Source organism: Lepidochelys kempii, chromosome 2, assembly GCF_965140285.1.
Source record: "Lepidochelys kempii isolate rLepKem1 chromosome 2, rLepKem1.hap1, whole genome shotgun sequence".
Lineage (NCBI taxonomy): Eukaryota > Metazoa > Chordata > Testudines > Cheloniidae > Lepidochelys > Lepidochelys kempii.
In genome coordinates, this window is record NC_136381.1 from 85,338,906 (window position 1) to 85,358,649 (window position 19,744).

At 41.4% G+C, this 19,744-nt stretch overlaps 1 protein-coding gene across 1 annotated transcript in view; it reads right to left on the reverse strand.

Moving 5' to 3' along the window:
• Nucleotides 1-19,744, reverse strand: part of MYOM1 (myomesin 1) — a 99,813-nt gene that overhangs the window by 65,786 nt on the left and 14,283 nt on the right. The window contains exons 3-6 of the mRNA XM_073331468.2: nt 17,208-17,345; nt 9,362-9,572; nt 8,597-8,754; nt 3,425-3,517 (exon numbers count right to left, since the gene is read on the reverse strand). Of these exons, the coding sequence (XP_073187569.1) occupies nt 3,425-3,517; nt 8,597-8,754; nt 9,362-9,572; nt 17,208-17,345 (600 nt within the window). The remainder of the gene's footprint in view (nt 1-3,424; nt 3,518-8,596; nt 8,755-9,361; nt 9,573-17,207; nt 17,346-19,744) is intronic.

A 19,744-nucleotide genomic window follows, 5' to 3' on the forward strand; every position in this document is an offset into this window, starting at 1 on the left:
CTTTTCTCTCTGATTCAGTTAACAAGGGACCTAAACCTTACTCAGGTAAAATTCCGATTGAAGTCAATATAAATTACACCCGATTAAACTTAGAAGGTCATTGATTTAAATAGATTTTGAAGCAGGCCATGAGTGAGGAGTGCAGGATGGGTCCTTATGAGATTTTTTGAAAGTACAAGCCTCCTTTACTCATTAACTAGAAGAAGTGAATTGGTCTTAAAAGTAAAATTTGCTTGAACCTTTACCTATCCTCCATAATGACTTGAACTTGAATGTTCATTATGCTTGGATTCACTTGTATGACTTGCTTATCTCCCTCCTTCATTCTCTTCAGCAACCAGCATGGCTGTGCTTTCTTACCTATAACTAAGGTTACATTTTAGTCATGGGTATTTTTAGTAAAAGTAATGGAGAGGTCCTGGGCAGTAAACAGAAATTCACGGCCCGTGACCTGACCATGATTTTTACTGTATACTCTGTACTAAAATTTGGGGTGGAGGGGCTGTTTGGGGGGCACCACAGGTGCTAGGGGAGGTGGCCCGGCGACCCCGCAGATGCTGGAGGGGGGGTGTTGGTGGAGCTGCAGCAGGCTTCCTACCTACCTCCTGAGAAGCAGCGACCTCCAGCTCCTAGCTCCATGTGCTGCCTCTGCTCCGCCCCAAGTCCCAGTTCTGCCGCTCCCATTGGCTGGGAACCACTGCCAATGTGAGCTGCAGGGGCGGTGCCTGCAGGCGGAGGCAGCATGTGGAGCTAGGAGCTGAGTGAGCAAAGTTCCTGTCGCCCTTCCGGGGAAGCCCCTCCCTCCCAGGTAAGCACTGTCCTGCACCCCAACCCCCAGCTCTGAGTCCCCCCCACACACCCAAACTCCTACTGCTGCGGGGGCCCCGAGACTGCCCCAGCAGCAGACAGTGCAACTGGCCCAGGGGCTGCCCGAACTGCTCAGGCCTCTCCCGGGCTATCCACATGGGCGTCTGCAGAAGTCACAGAATCCATGACTTCTGTGACCTCTGTGACAAACACAGAGTCTTACCTATAACTTCTCATTAGATCCCCATTCCTCTTTCCCTTCTTCAAACCCTTCAGTAGCACCAATTCCATCCATGCAAACATCCAATTAGTTCCCCAGTTCACCCTTCACACAACTTTACTGTCCGAACACCTATCATATTCCATCTGTTTTGTCCTTGTCTGTGCTGAATTCAAATGTCAAACTCTCTGGAGCACTTAGTCCAGAGAGCACAAAGTAGAATTCAGTAGAGGCCAGAGGCCAGCAGAAACTCTTCCAGAGCGATTGGAGAGCAGCAGGGAATTTAAAAGGATTCAGGGAATTAACTGAATGGTGGGGACAGGGAAGAGACTGAGTGGTTATTGAAGGGTCTGAGGCAGTGAAAGAAAGAAAAGTGGTCTTTATAGGGTTTCTTTGTTTCTTAATTCTTTAAACCTTTCCACAGGCTCCTAATTAAATTTCCTAACTAAAACTGTACCTTGCTGACATTTTTCTTCACAGTAGAACTTCACTACAGTTAAGCACAATTTTGTTTTGCCAGTCAAAGCATCTCAGTAAAGAATCTACTAAATTATACTCTGAAAAGTTTTGGGATGCAATCCTTAGGTCCTTACCTAGTATTTGGTTAGTACTCACTCAGCCCATACTCACACTGGGCCAAATGCTGAGCTACTTATTCCCTTTCTTGTCCACTTTTACTTAGTCCATACTCATGAACTCCCATTGACTTCAATGGAAACAAGATCAGACCCTACATTATTGTGAAGAAGGTGCTTGATTCTCCCCTCACTAGTTTTTACATCAATACAACACCATTTAACCAAACTGATTCAGAGAAGAATCAGATCCAGTATTCCTTACAAATGGTTTGATACTGTGACATGCTAAATACTTTCAGCTTTCATTGGGAGGAGCTCAGCATTTTCCCAGATGTTGTACAGATGCCAAAGAGCCCAGGGAAGGTTCACTTTTATTCATTTGAGCAAATTCTCTGAATTTCACCTAGTACGATGTGCAAGGAGTGTGTGCGTGTTTCTTTAATTAACATACTAATACTTTTCTCCATTATGTGGATATGGAAAATAAAGATAAACAAATAAAAAACCTTGCCTAGATGTTCAAACAATTGTTTAAGATTCAAATAAGCTAGCACAAGAAATAAGAAATAAAGCTGAATTAAATATATAAACAGGTTAAAACCATTGGGAACATAATGTTGAAGACATAAGTATTTCTAACTGGTATTGTTAGTAAATACTAAGTTTCTCCAGGACTCAAATCCTAACTACTGGAGGAATAATCATTTTAAAATGTCTCTTTGAAGTTCAGGATGAGAATCAATGAGTAGAAGAAGTAGAAAAAAAAACAAAGGTACTTATTATTATCCCAGGGATGTTGTCCATGTTATTATATCCTGCAGAGAGATCTAATGTGGGACCTATGAGAACTGTTTGGTGAACTCTGTAAACTCCATTTTCAAATGTGAGAATCTTACTAGGATGTCCAAATCTTACATCTGTATGCTCTAATCAGCACTTAGGCACCTAAAGTAGGCACTTGAATGCTGAAGGCAGAACTGATCACTCAAGGAGCTCACATTACAAAGAGGTCTCCATGTTTCAATTTTTCTTGAATACAGGCAACAGCAAAAAATTTCCTATTTGGATGAGGAATATTGCTAAAACCCTTCTTATGTCTGTGTGCGTGGCGCCCAATGCTGTTTGTTTCTGTAAGACTAACGCCCACGATTTGTATTTGAAAATAGAGCTAAATAAATCATCAAATATTGTACTTGTCACAACTGTAAGCCTGCACAATATTATTTATCATGTTTATACTGTAAATGGGAGGAGAAGAAGGTGGCAGAGGTTATCAAAAGTAGCCCAAGTATTTATGACTCAACTATAAATTGAACTACAATCCAGCTATAATTCACTTAGGAAGACTTCAGAGTAACAGCCGTGTTAGTCTGTATTCGCAAAAAGAAAAGGGGTACTTGTGGCACCTTAGAGACTAACCAATTTATTTGAGCATGAGCTTTTGTGAGCTACAGCTCACTTCTGAAACCTGTCATTATGCAAGGCACTGCATTTAGCCGTATGGAGTGGAAATCTATCAACTGCATCCGATGAAGTGAGCTGTAGCTCACGAAAGCTCATGCTCAAATAAATTGGTTAGTCTCTAAGCTGCCACAAGTACTCCTTTTCTTTTTAGGAAGACTGCTTATCCTTGATAGATGAAAACCAGAGCTTCTTGCATTTTTAGGAGACACTATTCTGCTCAACTGTACCAATTTGGTGGCTCTTATCCCTCGACTCCCAAGAGACATACACACACACACACACACACACACACGGCAGTGGTAAATCAACAGTAACATTTTTACTGAAATCATTTAATTATCTGGTACTCCCTTACTTGTTAATCTCCAGTGAGTGCATCCCATATCGACTTTCAATGATATACTTGCCAGGGTGAGTATGCACATTGATGGGCACATTGTTCTTGTACCTATGGAACAAAAAAATAGAATATAGTAATCTGAAGTGTAAATCATTTACAATAAAAGGGCAAATGCTTGGTATTGGTTACAATCTATATCATATTATTAATGAGTAGCAGAGCCACAAGTGAGATATTTCAGACCTCTATATATCAATGACAATAACAACTCTGTGGCTCCCTACACCACCATATATTCACCATATATTCATATATATAGTCAGTCTAAAGCCTAGACTACACTTAAAACTTATGTTACCAATCTATGCTGGTATTAACCCCCAGGTAGACTCAGTTATACCCACAAAAAAGCCCTTCTTCCAGTATAGCTTATTTCATTTGGGAAACCAGTATAATAGTGTTTTTAAATCACTTTTGAAACAGATCAAGCCAAAGCTATCTCTGCTAATCAACCCTTATATTGAAAGTTGCCTTTCAAGTCTTCCTACTGTTGGGAATAACAGACATTACCCACACCAGCAAACTTATGGACAAAGGGTAAGTGTGGGGTTTTCAAAAATGCTTAAGTGAGTTACCATCACAAGTCCCATTAATTTTCAGTCTGATCTTCCTCTCAGTGCAAAGTCTAAGGAGATGGGTTTGGTGCAAAGGGCATTCCACAGGGATCGGGGGTGAAGGAGTCCTATCTCTCAGATTGTGTGCAACACCAGAGTTGTTTAATGGGCACTGTTGCCCTGCTATTCTAGTATCCTGTCTTACAGGGAACAATGATCAGAAGATCTACGTAACAGTGGATCCACCTGCCACCACTTCTTCCCTGGACTTGCTAGTGGTGCTTCCCAACTATATTGTGGAAGGGGACTGTTGCCCCCTTACTAACATTCAGTGGGGGTGTTTTAGTTGCTAGCTCCCAGTACTAAAAAGGGGGAAGGGTCAATGGGGAATCAGGACCCTGAGACTGACAGCTCCCAGGAAAAATGGGGAGAGGCCAGTGCTCCAGGTCAGCCTGAATGACAGGGCAGGCAGGCTAATCAGGGAGTCAAGAGGCCAGGGAGGTCCCGTCCTCCGTGTGAGCTGGATTTGCCTGGGTCAGGCAGAATGGAGATGAGCTAAGGAGAAAGCAGGGGCTAAGCTGGGGAGCAGAGCTGTGCCAGATCCAAACGGACCAGAAAAGCAGCCCAGAGAGAGCAGACCCTGTCCTGGGAGCAGAGCTGCAGCTCCAAAGCCAAAGGCACGGCCCAGAGAGAGCAGACTTGCTCTGGGAGCAAAGCTGCAGCAACCAGAGCCAGAGGCGCCAGAAGAGCAGCCCAGGAAGCAGGTCAGAGCTGGGAGCAGAGTCACAGAAGCAGCCTGCAGAGCAGACCTGTCCTGGAAGCAGAGCTGTAGCAACCAGAGGCAGAGGGGCCAAAGAAGCAGCCCAGGGAGCTGGAGGCAGAGCAGCAGCTGTGCTGAGACCGAGTGGTGGAGCTGGGTGCAGTGAGCAGCTGGGGAGAGCGAGGGGGACCCTGGGCAGCAGGCCCAGCACAGGGAGACGCCTCAGCCAAGAGGCTCTGCAGGCCAGGCTTGGATCATAACCCCAACAGGGCAGGGGCGACACTGGGAAGAAGGGTCCTACCACTTAGAGCCTGAGAGCGTGTGGCCACCACCAGAGCAAGTGTCCAACCCACAGCATCCCTGCAGCACAGCCGGGGCCTGAGAAGAAGGCCTGGGACTTACAAGGAAGAGACTGTGAACTGCCCTGACGTTCCAGAGACACTGTTTGTGATGTTCCCTGCCACAGAGCGGGGTGATGTGTTTCCTTTAACCTTTCCCATTTTTCCTTATTCTTTTTAAAATTAATTGTTGATTAAATAACTTGCATTTGCTTTAAATTGTATGTAATGGTCAGAGAAGTGCCCAGTGCAGAGAGAATACCCCGGAGTGGGGACCCCCTAGCCCCTGTCCTAGGTGACCACAGCAGGATTGGGGGTCGAGCCCCCCAGGAATCCTGGGCCCAGCCTTGTTGAGGTCAGGAGGACTCTGCCAGACAGGAGAGTGGAAGGGGAGTCCTCAAGGGCAGGGAGGCCACTGGGTAAAGGAAGTGGGAGTGAGGACTCAGATCCTTTCGCTAGCCCACTTCACCGGGGTAGTGCAGAAGCCAGGAAAGTTCCCCACAGTAGCGGGACTATTCCCCCGCTTACAATTGCATGGGGATGTGCAGGGAGTCTATTGCATGGGGATGTGCATCTCTGACCACGTGCACTGGCTCCCCCGATAGTAACACATGAAATAAGGGACTTGACCCAGCAAGCTACCAGACACTGTGGCAGGGTTCTGAGCACCCACTGAAGTTTGTAGAAATTGAGGTCATTCCGTGCTCAGCACTATGCAGGATCAAACCCTAAATGAGTTATACCAGTTTTTAGAATCCTTGCACTCCTTTTCTTTTCATAATCATGTCAGTGAAAAATAAATGATTACATTTTTGGCAGGTTTATATTTGTCTGCGTCACACTTTTGAAGGACCACTTGTTATTTCTGGAAAGTCAAATAATTCCAAAACAGCCACATCATTAGCAAATGTTGGATCTCAACCAGCCCACGACATTATGCACTAATAACTTTTACTTTCTACTGCAAGTCCCAAATATCCTTGGTTTTCCATATCTTCTTTCCAATGGAGCCAATAAAACTGCATCAGTTAATGAACCTGCATCACACTGTAAGGATTTCTAGAATGAAAGCCCCTGAAGATTTTCAATTTGTCACCCACGTCATTCAAAATTCTTCATTGTTCATATAATGAATGACATCTTGGAATATGTGAATGATATTTGGTTAACAAATGCTGAATGAATGCTATCAGATACAGTTCAGTGCTCTTCTTATGTCTGAGCAAAACCACCTGCTGTAAGGGCTCTGAATTCATTCTTTCCATTGGGAACCAAGGGCCAAATACAGACTTTTTGAAGTAAAATAATGTATTAAATTCCATCACCCAAATTTATTGCTGTTTAAATTTAATTCAAGAGCCAGTTTGTCCTTGCATGCATGTGGGATACACTCATTGACTTCAATGAGAGGCAAGGGCATATATCTGAAAGCTTCATTTAGCGCTAAATAAATATGTCAATCTTTTGGAATAAATTAAAGATGGATCTGAGCTGAAGTTAAAAAGGGTTCAAAACTGGTGTTTTGGTTTGGATCCATCTTCTAGGGCTAGGCTCCAGCTACAAATTTTGATCCAAAACTGGATGTTTTCCTATGTTAGAAAGGGGTCAGATCTGACATACTGGTTTTAGATTATCTCTAGAATAAATGTATTTAAAATATAAAATTTGTACACAACTGAAACAATTTGTCCACAGAGCACTTGATCTGAATTCAGTGGAAAGGCTCCCATTAACTTCAGTGGACTTTGGATCAGGCCAATAGGTAAGTTTTTGGTAATGAGCTATTTGTCTAAAAGCACAATGCTAAGGAGATATAGATAGTAAGTAAAATGACAAATATAGCAGAGTTCCTGTAGGATGCTAAATAATTCAGGCAGCAAACCCAAAAATGTTTTAAATATTTAAAATACTGATCTGAGAGCAGTTTTTCTAATGCCTCCACAAATACAGTTTCAGTTCTAGTTCACTGATATCTTTAATGCTTAGTACTGAACATAAATTAATTTTCTGTCAGCTCTGAGTTGTAAACATTTATGGCTTGATAGACACAGTCTCAAAGTATCGTATAAGATAAAAGCAAGTATCAAATTCCACTTAAAGTCTGAAAAAACACCAGTAAGTCCCCATCTAATTGTTTCAATAACTTGATTGTATTTCTGTATAGCCCAGGCCAGATTAAAAAAAATCACCTCAATAGGTGATGAGACAGAAAGGCTCCACAGCTCAGCACTAATTAAGCATAAATTAAATTCCAGTCAGGAAAGACAATCCAAGAGACTTAGACTTTCATCTATGCCCCACCCATCTGTAAGAGAATATTTTGGGACCTCGTAGGGCAGGTCTACACTACAGGGTTAAGTTGACCTAAGTTACGCAACTCCAACTACGTGAATAACATAGCTGGAGTCGACATACCTTAGGTCGACTTATTGCGGTGTCTACACCGTAGTGGGTCAACGGGAGAAACTCTTCTGTCGACTTACCTTATGCTTCTCGTTCTTGTGGAGTACTGGAGTCGATGGAAGAGCAATTGACAGTTGATTTAGCGGGTCTTCCCTAAACCCCCTAAATAGACCCCTGATGGATCGATCGCCGCAGCATCGATCCCTGGTAAGTGGAGACAAGCCCTTAGACTAAGGCCTTGATCCAAAGCCCACTGAAGTGAAAGGAAAGATTCTCACTGAGTTTAATGGACTTTGCGTCAGGCCCTAAATTTATAGCATATAACTTAAATAATTATGATGTGACCTCCATGAACATGCTTGAGTCCTCGCATGGAGAGAAACTGTAACTGAATCAGCAGCTAAGCAACTGCTTTTAACCACAGCAGCCGTTAATGCTCCAGAGACAATAAACACTCTCTGATGCCTCAAAGAAATACATTCCCTTTGAGATGGCGATGATTTTATTTCCATTTTTTTCTTCTTGTTTTTTTTTCTTTTTGTTAGTAGGGACTTTTTATAAAAACAGCAGTTTTGCACCTTAAAGATGACCTGCAAAGGATTTGTTTATTAAATTGAGCTTGTTTGTAACCTTTATGCTTCTTTCATTATAAAGGTGGCCTGAAAAGTGTGTTTTTTTAAAGGGAAGGGGGGCTGGATGGCCTCTGCTTATTTTTTATCTTAGAAATATAAAAAATGTCAAATCCGTTTTTCCCTTGTTTTGTTGGAAGACTTCTGGGGAGTCTCAGAGTATGTTCATTATGAGCTCTCTCAGCTGAATATAAAATTTGCTAAGTATTAAAATCAGTGGGATCACTCATGGAGTAAGGAACAACTCATTGTGAATAAAGGTGTATGGCATTCTCTCCTGCGTCTCATGAATGCCTTTGCTTTTTTCACCACTGCTCTGCATTGATCACATAGTTACATTGCGCTTTCCTCAGTCTCAGCCACATAGATTTCCTGAGAATTTACAAATTCAGAATGCATATTTGCAATCAAGAACAGTATTGCTGATGAAGATACAAGCCTACCATGTAAGACGGGGTTCTGGCCAGCCAGTCAGAGTACAGTGTAATTTGACATTCTGTTTCTCCCAGACGGTATGGGAACGAGGCTTGATAACAAACTCAGGAGCGTGTAAAAGTTTATCTTCATTCAGCTTTCTGTGAAATTCCTCAGTCTCTTCTAACTAGAAGAGAAATATTTCATAAGAAAATTCACCATTTACATATACTACTGCTCCACACCCCAAGAAAGTTTTAGGGCTTTTTCTAGGCAATATGCAGAATGCTATTTTTATTTTAAAATCCAGATTATTATACTTAATATATCCTTCTTACTTAGACAGACAGACAATATTCTTCAGCTTCAAGATGGTTTTCTAAAACTACTAGGGATGCCACCTCCAAGGCACAAAAAAATCAGCCATTTGTGGGTGGGGTCAGGTGCCACGGGAGGTAGGTCTGGTCTGTGGACAGGGCCAGGTCCCAGCACTGGGAGACGCTGGTCTGTGGGCAGGGCCAGGTCCCAGGGCTGGGGGGAACCTTGGTGAAAGGCTCAACTGTTGGAAAGTTGCATGACACTTGGAAGGATTTAGGGGTGGGACTAAGAGGCTGCTTCTCCATTGACTGTTGTCTGCCCCTGGCATGATGTAAGCATGCAGAGTAGGAGCTGGGTGCTGGCTAGACAGCCATGACATGCAACATTGTGCCAGGCACTGTACAAACAAAAAATGAAAAAAGACAATCCCAGGCCCAAAGTTCTTACACTCCATGGATTCATTTGTGTTTTATTACCGTTTTCTTCAGGGCCAGACGTTCAGCTGACTCTCGTATCGCTACTTTCCTTGACTTCTTTTCATGCTGCTCTTCCATAGAGGATGAAGTGGCCACTCTAGTTGCACTAATTCCCTCGCCTGTAGCAAAAAGGTTCCTTCTGGCAACGTATGCAGCACTTTCCTTAATTCTTTCCTCTTCTGTATCTGTAATCCCGCTGACATACACTTGACTGAAGGAATTAAAAAAGCACAATCACACTGGAAAGTGGTGAGAAAACATTTCATTTATAACACTTCATTTTAGCTTGGCCCTCTCCATTTAATAAAGGACCTTACACTCTTCAGAATGCATTTCTACTTTAAGGATCATTTCTTAGTAAACAATTTCATATCATATAACAACAGATACACAGAAGGGTACAGCTGAATGACTGAGTATATCAGGCTATCTAAGGTCATTACCATTTTCAGTGCATTTCTCTATGACAAGTGTGTCATGCAGGTTTTCATTTTAATACGTTTCCTGTTGTGCTTTCCCATTTCCATGGCTATAAAGAACAGTGTAAGACATACCCACAGAACGATCACAATAACACTTTAAATAGTGATTTGTAGCAGTGGCACTTACAATAACACCACAAAGTGGAGATTACAGCAGCAGTATAACAAAGTTCTCACTTCTGATTTATATGAAAAAGCACAGTCCCAGGCACTACAAAAAGCTCTCTGCAATCAAACGAGCACTTTATTCTTTAATGTCGGTAAAGTCATTTGTTCTTTAAAATGTTTTTAAAAAGATTATTAGTGTTTCATGAACACTTTATTCTCTTTTTAGCATCCTCCTTATGCATTCAGCAATGGAGGATACAATCAACATCAGCTCTAGTAATATTGTCACATTCAGGGTGTGCAATCCAGACTAGTGAAGCACTGTGTCACCTCTTACCCTGTAACCCCAAGTGCTCACAATGCCTTGCTCCTAGCTCACTTCCTGCAATGCCCACAGTCAGCAACAAGCACACGCTCTGTCTATGTACTGGGCAGCCCTGCTCCAATGCTTTGGATCCTGGAGCCTGCCTGCAATACCACTGATTTCCACCAGCCTTGGTTAACAACTGGTATGGTGACTTCACACTGTCCCCAGCCCTGAATTTTCCCAGAAATATGTGTTCTGAAATAGCCCGCCCTGTCCTGGAAAAATCAGAGCGATATTATGGTTTGTTGCCCCTCTAAGGAGGTAATATTCAACAATTTGCTACTTTTACTGGAGTTATCAACCAATTCAGTTTAAACATAGCACTAGATTGGTTCAGATTAAAAATAAAATAGGTTTATTAACAAAAGAAGATAGGATTTAAGTGTATTCAAATATAAGAGTTAAAGTTAGAAATGGATACCAGCAAATGAAAGTGAAAACACACATCTAAACATCTAAATCTTAATCTTGCAAGGTTTGGTTCAAGGCATTGTTCAAAATGGCCTTTCTCATCCACAGTCTCCTAGCAAGATGGTGAATGTCCCTCTCCTTGATCAGGATCTGGCCCAGAGGCCCAAAGGTGCTGGTGCCTTTGTCTTCTGAGGTCAAAGAGTCAATTTAGGGTTCTCTGACCCTTTCTTTTATAGTCCAGTGAATCGTTGAAGTGGATTCTTCTGAAGGTTACCCCTCAAATTAAAGTTTATTTAATCAGTGAGGAAAGTAACAAGGAATCCGGTAATGAAAGAAGCTCCATACTCATTTTTTCCCCACTTGTGTTTGCTGAAATGCAAATTGTTCTGTTCCCTACTATCTCCCCCCTTGCTGTTTTGATGACCCTGTTTACTACTTATATGTAAATTAAAGTAAACACACATTCCTTTGTTTAGGGTAGACCTTGTTAACAATTTTTGCCTAGGCAGGGCTGTCTGGTTTTGAACAGGTAACACCATAGAGGGAGAAATCATAACTTTACATATAATGTTACTATATACATTTTGCCAGGATATTATTGATCAGAGAGTTATTAGTTTTCAAATATTGCCTCACAAGGCATATTTTGTATAAAGATTTAATAGAACAATGTGTAGGGTATGAATACAGGGGTGCTTTTGGTCACAAATATCACCATGTCAAATTCTGCCTTCAGATTCACATGTGGGAACACTATTGCAGCCTTTTTGCTTTAGAATTGTCAGAGCTTCAGAGCTGTTTCAGTGTGCAGGGAGGGTTTCCTGATTAAAGGGTGCATTACTGTGTTTCTGGTGAATACAGCTACTGCACAACTTTTGGTTTAGCAAAATAAATGGTTTTACTTTAAAACTTGCTTGGTGTTCTACTGCAGATTCTGCAGTAACCATTAATTTTAGGTAAAACTGCCAGCTTTTTCAGTCTCGCACTATATGTATCATTATATACTCATGAAGCTAAGCAAAGGACCCAATCTGATGTTTGGATACATGGCTAGAGCTTCCTTTCGCCTATTATAACTGAAAGAGATTGGGGGGAGAAATTCCTTGTTTACTAAATTTGCTAGTGTTGTGCATTAGACAGCACTTTTGTAATGTCATTTTCACTGTTTCGCCTGTATACACTGTTACTTAATCAGTTGTCCCTGTTGTTTGTGTGGGCCTTCCACACAGCAACAGGTTAGAGGAAAACATTTTGAAAAAGAAAACTTAAATGTAAACCAAGAACAACTGTCAGGGATAACCAGGGACAGAGAAGTAATTGAAACTACTTTTAACTCTTTTTTTTCCAATGACTAGATTAAAGAGGAATTCTGACTGAAACCCCTGAAGTTCAGGGAGTTTGAATCTGGGGAATTATTTGGGGCCACCTCTAAATAAAACCATAAATAACTGCCCAAGCTGCCACCTTTACAGTTTGGTGTCAGTGTCATTAAAGAGAAGCAATGCAACTCAGCATTGGAATGAACAGTTACATTAAGCACACATATAAAATCCTGAAAGTACTGAGGCAACTTATATGACAACATTGACTGTCTCCTGTCTTTCTTGTATATTCAAATTCTGACGTCAGCTTTTGGTGTTTTGAGCTACTTTGGCAGATAGGACCTCCTGGGAAGTACCAGTAAAATGGCTTCTCTACCTCAGTGGTGGCAACAGCATTCACAATCACCATTTGAAACTACAGAAACTGTGATGGAGATTTCTAAAAATTGTTTTAAAAACTCATATCTCAGACCAGGTCTACACTATGAACTTACATTGGTATAATTATGTTGCTCAGGATGTGAAAAATCCATGCCCCTGAGCAACACAATTATTCCAATCTAACCTCCAGTGCAGAAAGTCCTGTGTCAATGGGTGGGCTTCTCCAGTCAATATAGCTACTGCCTCTCTCGGAGGTGGATTAACTACGCTGACAGGAGAAGCTCTCCCATTGACGTAGTAGCATCTTCACTAAAGCAATACAGAAGTGCAGCTGTACCAGTGCAGCTTTTTAAATGTAGATCTGCCCTAATTCAATAAATATAAATGTAGCTATCTAAATTCACTTTGGCTGAATCAAGGACATTTTTATTTTAAAGGCAAGCTGACCTCGTTTTCTTTTTCTTTACAAATAGTTAGGGCCCTACCAATTTCGCAGCCATGAAAAATGTGTCACGGACAGTGAAATCAGCCCTTCCGCATGAAATATGATCTCCCCCTTGCTGTTGGGATTGCCCCAGCCAGGGGGCTCCTAGCTGCAAGTCCCCACTGGGCTGGGGAGGGAAAGGACTTGTCCTTCCCTTGCATGGCAGCTGTGGGGTGTGGAGATCAGACCCACCTCCAAGTGCCTCCCCCTGCTGCAAGAAGCTCCCTGCCCAGCACCGGAGGTTCCTGTAGCTGGAGGAGACTTGTGGAGATGGGTCCGATCTCCCCCTGCTACTGGGAGTGCCCCAGCCAGGTGGCTCCTAGCTGTGAATCCCTGCTGGGCTGGGGAGGGACAGAACTTGTCCTTCCCTTGCATGGCAGCTCTGGGAGTGGGGAGATCAGACCCATTTCCAGGTACCTTTTGGGTTGGGATGCCCATGGTTACAACACCATGAGATTTCAGATGTAAACAGATAAAAATGTGAAATTGACAATTTTAAAACCCTCTGGCCATGAAATTGATCAAAATGGACCATGAATTTGGTAGCGCCCTACAAATGTTTAAGATACCAAAATGTTAATGGAACTTGGATTTGATCCTCAAGCCGCTGAGCAGCTTCTGTGAGATAATAAGCATCCTCAGCTCCAAACAGGGGCTTAGCACCTTGCAGGATTGAGCCTCAAGTGTGTAGATCTACAGCTTATAAATCATTCAATTTTAAAACAAAAGAGAAACTAATTTCTTCCTTTCTTTATCTGCCAAGGCCAAAGATCAGGATTCAATGTTCCCTGCAAGGGTGAATCACAGCAAAAACAACAGAGCATTTAAGGCCTGATTCCACATTCCTTATAAAGTCAAAAATCGCACTGACATAAGTGGGAACTTACCTGGGTATAGACTGCAGGTTCAAGCCTAAAATGATATATTTAAAATTCTTCAGGAAAACAGTTCTTGATGTATGGTACCCACAAGTTTTCAGCTTACATGTGTTGTTGGGTGCAGAGTTCCTGCCTATGAGCCAGATTCTGTTTCAATTAACTTTAGTGGAAATTATCTCATTGGCTTCAGTGGTAGTTGGATCTGGCACTCGGTGCTTTATATGCTAGAACAGCAACAGGTTTTCCCTAATTTTATCCTCCATGGGCCAAATTCTGCATTGACTTATACCCTGCAATCCCACAGAAGCTGATGTTGACTCTGTACGTGTGTAAGAATAAATAATAATGAGTTGAGTCTTTGTTTTCCATGTGAGTGAATTTTTACAGCAGAATTTGAAACCCCTGAAAATAGAGGGTTATAATGGAAACATTATTGAAACAGTACCACAGCCAATATAATAGCACTGTAGAATGGCTAGAATGCTGACCTTTTAAAGTACCTATTCCTTGTACAAACTATCTGTGCATGGGGAACTGTGCATTGGTTTCACAGGAGAATTTAGGTCTGATTTATAGCATGCACGTGGTTCAATGAGTCTGGGCTATTATTCTTCAAACAAGAATAAATGCTTGACACTGATGCAACATATCACTTCCACAATCCTGGCACACAGACATCAATATGATGCCAACAAATTCACAAAAACAAAACACATGATAAAATGCCTACTTGGACACCTAATGACCATCATGTGCCTTTTAAAACCCTTAAACTAATTCAAAATCACAGTGTGGGCCAATAAAATGGCCCAAAAGCATTCACAACATTTTGAGTTGTCATGTGCAGGAAATAGGGTTGACAATAGGTAGTAGTATAATTCATAATCATTGTACTGATGATAATATTTTGGAATTCTATAGCACTTTTTATTTTAGGATTTCCAGGTGCTGCACAGACAGAAATGAATTAAGCTTCACAACTCCTTTCTGAGTTAGGTACTATTATACTAATTTTACAAACAAGTAAAATGTAGCACAGAGTGGTCGTGACTTGCCCCAAATCACAATCCAATAGTGAAGCAAAGCAAATCAGGAGTAATGTCATCCAGTTGCTGGACAACACTTCCTTCCAAAAGGAGGAATAAATCCTGTATTTGTAAATGTTAGGCACACCTAAAAGGAGACACGTTCGTCTTGAAGAGAAGGGGAAGCAGCTAATGGAAAATTGCAAATGCAACACTCTTTAAAACACCCCAGTTAGCTGAGGACAGGTTTACACTACTACTGAAGTCAATCTAACTAACATTGCTCAGGGGTATGAAAAAGACACCCCCTCAGTGACGCAAGTTACAGCAACTTAAGCGCTGTCCACATCGGCACTATGTTGGCAGGAGACACTCTCCTGCCTACATAGTTTCCACCTCTTGTGGAGGTGGAGTAATTATGCCAACGGGAGAGCACTCTCCCAGCGGCTTAGAGCGTCTTCACCAGACATGCTACAGTGGTGCAGCTGCACTGATGTAGCACTTCTAGTGTAGACCTGCCCTAAATCACATAGTGCCATAAATTGTAAGTAGACTTAAAGGAGATTTATTGCAGACTGTGCATAAAATATTAAATGTATCTATTTCCATCATGAGAGACATACTTAAAACTCTAAAGTAGTGCTTTGAAAATGTAGGGTGCATATGTCTTTGTATCTTGGTTGAACTAAAGAGCAGTGAATCTCTGGCATGGAGGAGTGGGAAGGGTAAAAAGAGTGGGAAGGGTAGATTCAGAGATGGGAGGGGACAGAACAAGAAAGAAAACCTCTGGGCTAGACATTCCTTATCTCAAAAATAAGGTATTAAAAAGGCAAAAGCAAATGTGTCCCACTGATGAGATGAAAATCTGAATTCCACACAAAAGCATGAGGTTACTTACACAGTAGAAGTGCTACAATTTACAAGTGTAAATTCAGCAGTAGCCCATGATACCATTGAATTCCATACCTTCACCCACTTTTCACATAGCAACCACTCCACATCTGACCTCTCAATCCTCATCCTCAAAGGAAACCTGCACAACACCTTCAACAGATGAGCCTGGGAACTTAAATTCATAACTCCATTGGACAATAATATAGATTTAACAGAGACATTGGTTTTATGGCCCTTTGCAACAACTTGTAACACATGCTGCTGCCCACTGACCCACCAATGTCCTACAACCGTAGAAGTATGAATTGCTTCATTTTAAGTGGCCTCCTACAACATTTGTGAACCCCTTATGCTTAACAATTTGTCCCACCTTGTATTTAGCTTGGACACTCTAGTTTCCTTCTCCAGACCTGAAGAAGAGCTTGTGAAACTCAAAAGCTTGTCCCTTCCACCAACAGAAGTTGGTCCAATAAAAGATATTACTTCATCTACCTTGTCTCTCACACTCCATAAATGTCATGTGAAAAACACAGCTTCACAGGAGACATAAACAGAGGTGTGAATTTGACAGCAAATGGGCTTTTCTCCTGATCTCCAATCACGAGTTAATTTTCCATGACTTGCCCTGGTATGAATTAACCTGAACAAATGACTATGTCTGGAATGTCATTATCTCATAATAAATCATTATGCCATATCCCAGGAAAGTCTCCATGTTTGCCTTGGTTTTGGCTACTATGTAAAGTTCACATTCAGATTTACTTAGGACATTGTTGCAGCAGAAATTTATCACGTCAATAGCAGACATGATATAAATACCACCCCTACCTGGGAGCATTAGAGTTGATTATGTTGGACTTGAGATCTTAATTAGTTTTATCATTAACATTTTTTCCTCTGCCAGGGCAAAACATGAGCAAGTTTTTCAATTTTGCCATATTTAACACTGACTTAATAAGAGACATTTAAAGATTTTTCTCTAGAATTTAAACCAGAAAAGCCAACAAAATTGTGTGCACAAACTTGTTTCCCAGATTGCTAGGAAGTGGGGTGCATGACCCTTCAAATTCACCACAGATTCACAGATGTGAAAAGCCAGAAAAACCATTATGATGATCTAGTCTGACCTATTGCATAGAATTTTACCCAGTAATTCTTGAATCAGGCCCAGTTTTCATGGCTAAATGTCCATAACTCTCTTTCCTTCTCATAGGAAATAAGGTGTGCACAGTGCAAATAACAAGGGCACAAAATTAAATCAGAATACCTGAGTTTCCTTCCTGGCTTTTTCACTGACACATTCAGTGACCGGGGGCAAGACACTTAACTTCTGTGTGTTTCCCCATACGTAAAGTAGGGAAAACGAACCCACCTTTTTAAACGCATTTTGAGGTTGATAGATAAAAAAAGAGATGGATTATTCATTATTATCATAAGGAATATTTGATAAATAAACAAGGACACCAAGAAAAAGAGAAAGGAAAACAAACATACCGTCCTGTGAACATTGGTACTACATAGTCAATGGCTTTATTTTCTTTCTCTTCAGAGAATAAACTCTGCTTTGCCCTCTTTGCTTTGGGACTCAATTTATAGGATCGATCTTCTATCATTATATTGGAATCTTTTAGTCTGAAATAAAAGCCACATTATTAGACTCACAAAAGAAAATTGGGAAGCTGTTGAAAAAAAACATTCAGAAAACTAGAAGAAATACTAGGCATTTTATAATAATGTAAGCTCCCGTATGCTTTCTTAGCAACCAGTTATGATGTTTCAATTAGCAAGTTTTCAAAATGCACTTTATCTCACTGTTCATTAAAGGTGCCAAAGTGATGGGCCTTGAAATTAGATCCCTCTATGTACGGAGAATGTCCAGCATACCTAGTAGCAATGCACATTTCACCACTCCTGTGAGCTGAGCCTTCTAGAGTTCTATAACCCCGTCCATGGCTAGTCTGCAGAGACTGTCAATCAAGGTAGGAGGGTTCCAACTCATGTAAATTGTAATGATATTTTTTGTGATGTGGATACCTGTCTACTAGATCCTAGACTAAGACTACCTCATCTATTACCAAGGGCCATTGAACATCTAACAAATCCTAATGAATTTTAATCCTCTGGACTCCATTTGAACCAGTGAACTATGGGCAAAAAGCTCTGTATTCTAAAACGAGCCATGAAGTTATCTAGTTCCCCTAGCTGGAATAATTTTTGATATGCAGAACACTTCAGAGTGCTAATGTTTTTTAAACTATATGTATGCAAACTATATGGCAGTATGAATTTCAGTGACTGATGGGACCCTGTACTATTACTATACCATGCTACCCCACTACAAAATAATGAAAAAAGCAAGCACAATGAATTAATTTGTCATTTAATGAAGGGAAAGTAGACAAGGGGAGAAACAGAGGAAAAGGGAATGCCACAGTTGTCGAATTCATGGATTCCCCTCTACCTTGGACAAGTTTCTGGAAGGTCAGAATACATTCAAGGCATGGGTAGCTTAAATACATGGCATGGGTACATTTAAGGTACAGTGTGTGACAAAGCTCTGTCCTTGCCTCTGTGGGTCCCGCATTTCCTGGCGGATTTCGATAGCCTCAGAGGCTCACTGTGACCCTCCACATAACCCTTCTCTCTCTAAAGACAAGGGTCACGGTCTACTGAGCCATTTTCATCATAAGCCAGCGAGGGAGGTGAGGAGAAGTTATCCTTCCTTGCACAGTCTCTGTTGTCTCCCAGTCTCAGTGATTAATCTGGGGGCAAAGGAGGGGCCCACCCTCTACTCCGGGCTCTAGCCCAGGGACCCTAATAGTATCAGCTATGGTAGCTGACCTTTTAGAAACATGACATGTTCAATATTACACAATACAACAATGAGCATTGACCTTATTATTAGCCATTTTTCCTCATATTCATATTACGCTCCAAAGGTATAAGTCCCAGATAAGCATCAGCCTTTTCTAAATCCTTGGCTTGTCTACCCACTTTCAATCAGAACATGCCACAAGAAATCCAAGGATATCCGGTTTTCAGACTGTATGTCGCCAAGATCCATGTTAACACCAGCTATAAATGGGCAGCGTGAAAGGACTTGACCATAGTTATCAGACACATCTTAAGTCCAGGTATTTGTTATTGGAACCTTTGGATGAAACACATGATCTCCAAATCTATACTATTAGTGCTAATACATGAAATATTCAGGCATCTATGGGCTTATGTAGTCTGTAGGCTGAAGCCTGAGTCTAGAAGGTAACATACTTTAGAGATGCCAGTACCATAATTTATATTCCAAGAAGGAACTTCCTGATATTCCAAAATATGTGCTAAATCCCACCCTCACTTGCGATAGTCCAGAAGGGAGAGAAAAAATTATAGGCTCCCACAAACTTGGAACAAGCAGCATTGTTCTAGGTTTGGTTGCCAGGCAGAATCTCTCCATAGTGCTCAAGAAAGTGCAGGCAGAGATGTACATCTCATCCCTATCTTCAGGGCAAACACTAGCATGTCCGTTGCTACAAACTGCACACATTAACCAACAAATGGTGGTCATGTCAATTGTTTCTGCTTGGAGTTCTAGCAAATTGTATCTCACAATACATTGCTCCTGGCCACTCTGTGAAATCCTGGAAAGGATGATAGCTATATGATAAACTATGAATTACACCTCATATCTACAGTTGTGTCTAAATGGATGGATATATACCACACAAAAATCTATTAAAAGAACTTTATTAAAGTTGCAAAGTCAAGCACTCAAAAGTTAGAAAATGCCAGAATTAAGATTGTCCCTCTGCAACATTAATTTGCCCCCTTGCATGTCTGCATTATGAGACAGTCTTTAATTACATGATCACATGCTTTGGGCAACCTGAATAATAGGCAGTGCGAGAAGCTCTGCCTATAATGTAGCAGATATCCATATGCTAAATTGGACTGACTGCATCTTTGCTGCATCTTTGACCATTGCATTTATACTCCTTCCACTATTACACTATGTCTGGACTTCTCCTAGAGTTTCT